This window comes from Trichomycterus rosablanca, chromosome 9 (genome assembly GCF_030014385.1).
Source record: "Trichomycterus rosablanca isolate fTriRos1 chromosome 9, fTriRos1.hap1, whole genome shotgun sequence".
Lineage (NCBI taxonomy): Eukaryota > Metazoa > Chordata > Actinopteri > Siluriformes > Trichomycteridae > Trichomycterus > Trichomycterus rosablanca.
The window spans coordinates 4,576,249-4,581,578 of record NC_085996.1 but is presented as its reverse complement, the minus strand read 5'-3'; the positions used below and the strand labels follow the sequence as shown (position 1 = coordinate 4,581,578).

The 5,330-nt window shown below is 48.4% G+C and overlaps 1 protein-coding gene across 1 annotated transcript; it reads right to left on the bottom strand.

Moving 5' to 3' along the window:
* Window positions 1-2,672: 2,672 nt before the first annotated feature.
* On the bottom strand, window positions 2,673-4,497 carry tmem121ab (transmembrane protein 121Ab). The gene has a single exon (XM_063000995.1). It carries the CDS (start codon window positions 4,375-4,377, stop codon window positions 3,427-3,429), a length of 951 nt encoding a protein of 316 aa, XP_062857065.1. The 5' UTR covers window positions 4,378-4,497; the 3' UTR covers window positions 2,673-3,426.
* Window positions 4,498-5,330: the final 833 nt, after the last annotated feature.

The window sequence follows — 5,330 nt, the reverse complement described above, 5'->3', positions numbered from 1 at the left end:
CCTCACATTATCCACGTGGTGCCGGATTAATGGAGTCGGGGTTGAATATATCATGCCATTACAGATGCCGTATCAATCACCGCCACTGAGATAGGGGGCTTTTACCGGCCCGCGGATGGAGGGCGCCGTTCATTTCCTGATGCACATATCTTCTGATTTACGGACGCCATCCTGGCCGCGTGAGAACTGAGAAGGTGAGCGGCTGCTGATGGCTTCCTGTTGATTTATTTGTATCCAGAGATCATCGTTTACTTTCTTTCTGCTCGTTTTGCTGACGCGATTGTTTTAACTTCGGTGGCGTTCGGTGCATTTCAGTTTCCTGATGGCAGCCAGAATTCGGAAGGGAAATAATCCTTCAAACTTTGCTATATGGACAAAAGCATCTAATTTTTAATGTATGTGTTTCAGCATATTTTGATAGCTAAGAAGCTCAAGATCAGGTGACGTTTCTACATCATACGGCCAAAAACAGGATGATATGCGGGTGGGCGTCACTTTTCTACATCGTCGCCTTCCGGTGCATTTTTCCAGCGTCGTACCGACTTTTTAATGCCGTCAGCATAAACGTTTTTGGTTCAGCTCGTAGCCACTGATGCACCGCTGCTTTCACATCATCATCACATGAAAATTTTCTTCCCCTTAAAGCTTGTCTGAGCGTCCAAAAAGGTGGAAATCAGATGGAGCTAAATCTGGACTGTAATCGTCTCTCAGTCTCTCAGACACGACTGATTCCTCCTCCTCCTCCTACTACTGCACCCTCACCGCATATAACCAACATATACAAGTACTCAAACTTTCTGTGTGCCCAGATGCCATTTCAGATCGTGGTCCGGTGTCCCAATATTTTTATCCATATAGTTCTCCCTGCTGCCTACTACCTACCTGATTAACTGCCACAGAAGAGAGGATTCTAATAATGCCTGGAGCTCATAAGGCAGATTATTTAGACGCTCTACTTAGACAGAGATACGCTGATTACGTCAGCACGGTTTTAGCTTACTGGCAACGGGCTGAGGCGGCACAACCCACTAGCACGCCAGCTAACTTCTCCCTCCGTGTACCGAAAACGCTTGTGTTACAAATAAACGACACTCCTGCACCTTTATACACATTAAACATCAACAAGAATTTATTTACATTTGAACAGAACTCCGTTGGTTGCTCCGTGTTATATCCATCCGCCACGTTTGGCATTTTTGGTGAGAAAAGTCGTGCCGCACTGAATGCTGGGATTCCCCGGACGCTCCCTCGTCATTTAGTCGGATTATCACTCAGAATTAAGGCGCCTCAGTAGGAGCATTTTAAGGAATCTGAGAATTTAGACACGCCCTCTTCTCGGGAGGGTTTTCAGACAGACCCATTAATGAGTGAATGTTTGCCCGTCAGAGTGGCACTCCTGTCCTGGTGGCGTTTGCTTTATTTCTCGTTCAGTGCCAGTAGCAGTCTGAATTAAAAGCTGGATGTTGCCCAAAACCCCGCGTCCACAAAATACTCTAATGGGTTTCTCTGGCATCGCCCGTTTACCCGCCATTGGTCCGGGAACGCTCGTAATGCTGAACTTGGCGGTTGTATTACAGAAAGTTCCCCAATAAAATAAAGCCAGTCGCCTTACTGGTAATAACAACCATCAGAAGTGATTTATAGGGTTTGATTATGTTTCTGGTTAAAGTCTGTGCAGTTCACACCAATGTCTGGCTTCTACTGGTACCCCAGTTTAATTCTAGGTCAAAAATCCCAGTAAAGTGGATTCCCACAGCGGACCAGTGCTCCCCCCTTTTGTCTGTTACATTGAGGTTCATATATAAGATATACACTGATCAGACATAACATTAAAACCACCTCCTTGTTTCTACACTCACTGTCCATTTTATCAGCTAAGCACTTTGTAGTTCTACAATTACTGACTGTAGTCCATCTGTTTTTCTGCATGCTTTGTTACCCCCTTTCATGCTGTTCTTCAATGGTCAGGACCCCCACAGGACCCCCACAGAGCAGGTATTATTTAGGTGGTGGATGATCCTCAGCACTGCAGTGACACTGACATGGTGGTGGTGTGTTAGTGTGTGTTGTGCTGGTATGAGTGGATCAGACACAGCAGCGCTGCTGGATTTTTTAAATACCGTGTCCACTCACTGTCCACTCTATTAGACACTCCTACCTAGTTGGTCCACCTTGTAGATGTAAAGTCAGAGACGATCGCTCATCTATTGCTGCTGTTTGAGTCGGTCATCTTCTAGACCTTCATCAGTGGTCACAGGACGCTGCCCACGGGGCGCTGTTGACTGTATGTTTTTGGTTGGTGGACTATTCTCAGTCCAGCAGTGACAGTGAGGTGTTTAAAAACTCCAGCAGCGCTGCTGTGTCTGATCCACTCATACCAGCACAACACACACTAACACACCACCACCATGTCAGTGTCACTGCAGTGCTGAGAATGATCCACCACCTAAATAATACCTGCTCTGTGGTGGTCCTGTGGGGGTCCTGACCATTGAAGAACAGCATGAAAGGGGGTAACAAAGCATGCAGAGAAACAGATAGACTACAGTCAGTAATTGTAAAACTATATATATCCCAGTATATCCCATATATCCCAGTACTTTTGTCCATATAGTGCACATATGAACCTGGTTGTTCAGACTCGCCTATTAGGATACAACCACACAATAGACAAGAATTAAGAATCTTTTTAATTAAATGTATTTTAACATAAAATGTAAAAACGAATCACACGGGTACATAATAATAATAATATATATAATTATAATAATAATAATTGAATTATTTTACCCAAATATGCTTTGCAAGTGCATTCACTGACTCTCACTGACTCTCAAGGCTTGTTGTGAGGGAATGTACACAGATATTTCATTTGATATATATTTTATAAACGTTATTCAGACCAGTCGCACTTTCTATTCCCCCCTGTGTGCTGGGGTCCTTAAAATGAACTCCTAACACCCCCCACCCCCTGTAATCTTGTTATCCAAACTGAATCCTGGCGAACCTCACGAACCCCTCATACTTAACTCGAAGTCAATTGAAGACTCAATTACTCTCCATCGTGACGGACCGAACCCGACCGAAACAGACGTCTCCAAAGAGCCGAATTCTCTCGGACGGGAATCAATAATTGCTTTCGCTGTCCTTCATCTCGGCCAAAGTCCTTTTACGTTCCGAGAGCCGATTTAGAGACGCTTACATCCATTGGGTCAGGTAGGAGAGGAGAGGAGAAAAAAACAACATCAGAAAGATTCTGCACAGTTAAGCGTTCTTGGAAATGTTCTGGATCTGACCTGCTGTCAGTCTGACCAGAAACTCAATCAAGTCTGAATCAGAAACTCATGCACTGAACCGATCTGATAAAACTCTGCCAGGACGGAAGGACAGAGCCTCGCTGTCTGCCGATGCTAATTGTTTGCTCAGTCATGTGTCCAGAATCTCCTGCACGGGCGTGAGTTCGTGCGGGAGGCTCGTGGCGTTCGGTAAAACCTGCCCGTGCCCGACGGAGTTCGGCTGGATCTCCATGGGGATGCCGGTCGCGTTCTCGCGCGGCGGGAACTCCCGGGACTGCTTCCGGTACTCCAGGAAGGTGCACACTTTGGTGGCTATCGCTACCACGTTCTTGCCGACGAAGATGGTAGACACGCGGCTGTCCTGGAAGAGCACCATGTTGACCCCGCGTATGAGGATGGTCACTACATTAATGGTGACCAGACTGAGCATGGGGTAGAGCATCATCTTCTGCAGGGACACGTTCTCACCCTGGACGCTGATCTCGCTCAAGGATACGCAGGGTAGGATCAAGAGGAGGATGTAGCAGTAGAAGAACATCAGCCCCTCCGCCCAAATGGGCAGCCCCGTTCGCTGGGGTTCCCAAAGGTTCGCCTGGATGTCGAGCAAATCCAGGAGGTCCAAGGCCACCCAAAACAGCCTGCCCCTCATGTCCTCTTTCTTTCTGAACGTCCGTACGTATTCCATGCTGTCCAGAGCCACCAGGACCAAATAGAGTCCCGGGACGCAGACCGACAAAAGTAAAGTCAGCGCCTTCCTGGCGACCGTCTCCAGACTCTTCCGGTCCGCCTTGCAGTTCTGGAAGACGAAGTAGAGCTTGATCTCCAAGACAAAGATGTAGAGGAACCAGAGGATCATGGCGTAGCCGCGCCGCGCCGTCCGGACCTCGGCCCCCACCCAGACGGCCACGTAGCGGAGCACTATGAGGAAGCACACGTCGCCGACCAGGACGATGATGCAGACGCCGATCTTGCGCGGACCCTGGTTCTGCTCCACCAGGTAGGCGTCCATGAACGCCATGCTGGTCATGATGACGATGGTGGTGAGACAGACGTGCCGTTTGTCCGGTGGTGGCAGCACCATGGCGAGGGCCACCACCGACTCACCACCTCAATGTCGTCACTTTCCACGATAGCTTGGAGATGAATCGAGGTGAAGTTTGAGGTTTGAGGTACCTGAACCTGTCCAGACTTTTCCTTCTTCTGTATTTATGTTACGATGACCTGAAAAACGACGCCGTTGACATTTAATCCACAGAAGAAAGACTCAGTGAGGTTTTGTGACAAGTTCAGGTCTATAATATGTCAGATAAAGGTCATTAGAGTTTTTTTAATTATTCCAAACGAAGGTTAAAGAAAGATAAAAGGAAGCAGCTCACGGCTTGATCTTGGCAGTCGCCTCCTCTCTGGCCTTCTAAGCAGAAGAGCTCATTATTCTTCAACCGTCCATTGATCCGGCTTAAATACTGGGACTCCGGGCTAACCACACCTCAGCACGTATCGACTAATGCCATGTTTTTTTCCGCAGCGAGGGGGGAACCTTATTACCACGGACCGCAGGACTTCAAGGTAAACGTCCGACAGAGAGATATCCACCGAGCTCGCTCGCCAGGAACATACCCTCTCCGTTCAGGCCGTCGATCCACCGTCCTGACCCAGCGGCCTCCGAACGTCTGCGTATATAAAATCCCAACACGGCATGTTAAGGATCGGGTATCGCGGCGGACAGTCGGATCCGGAGCAGCCGTTCATCACCCGGACTGCGAGGCGGCACTTTCAGGCACCGGCGTTCATCCATGGCTCCCGAATCGAGGCTTCCTCGCTCCTCTTCATCCTGAAAGACAGAAAGAAGTACGTCAGCACAAATCTGATGATAATGCACGGCTGGCTGCTACGCCCGTACCCCGTCAGAGCCATTATGTCAGATTTATTACGAGCTGTGAAACACATGAAACGGGACGTCGTGCAGTTTTACAGCGCGGCCTGATTGCTGACCGTCAGACGCTGCATGTCAACCGTACGGCTAATCGAACGCTT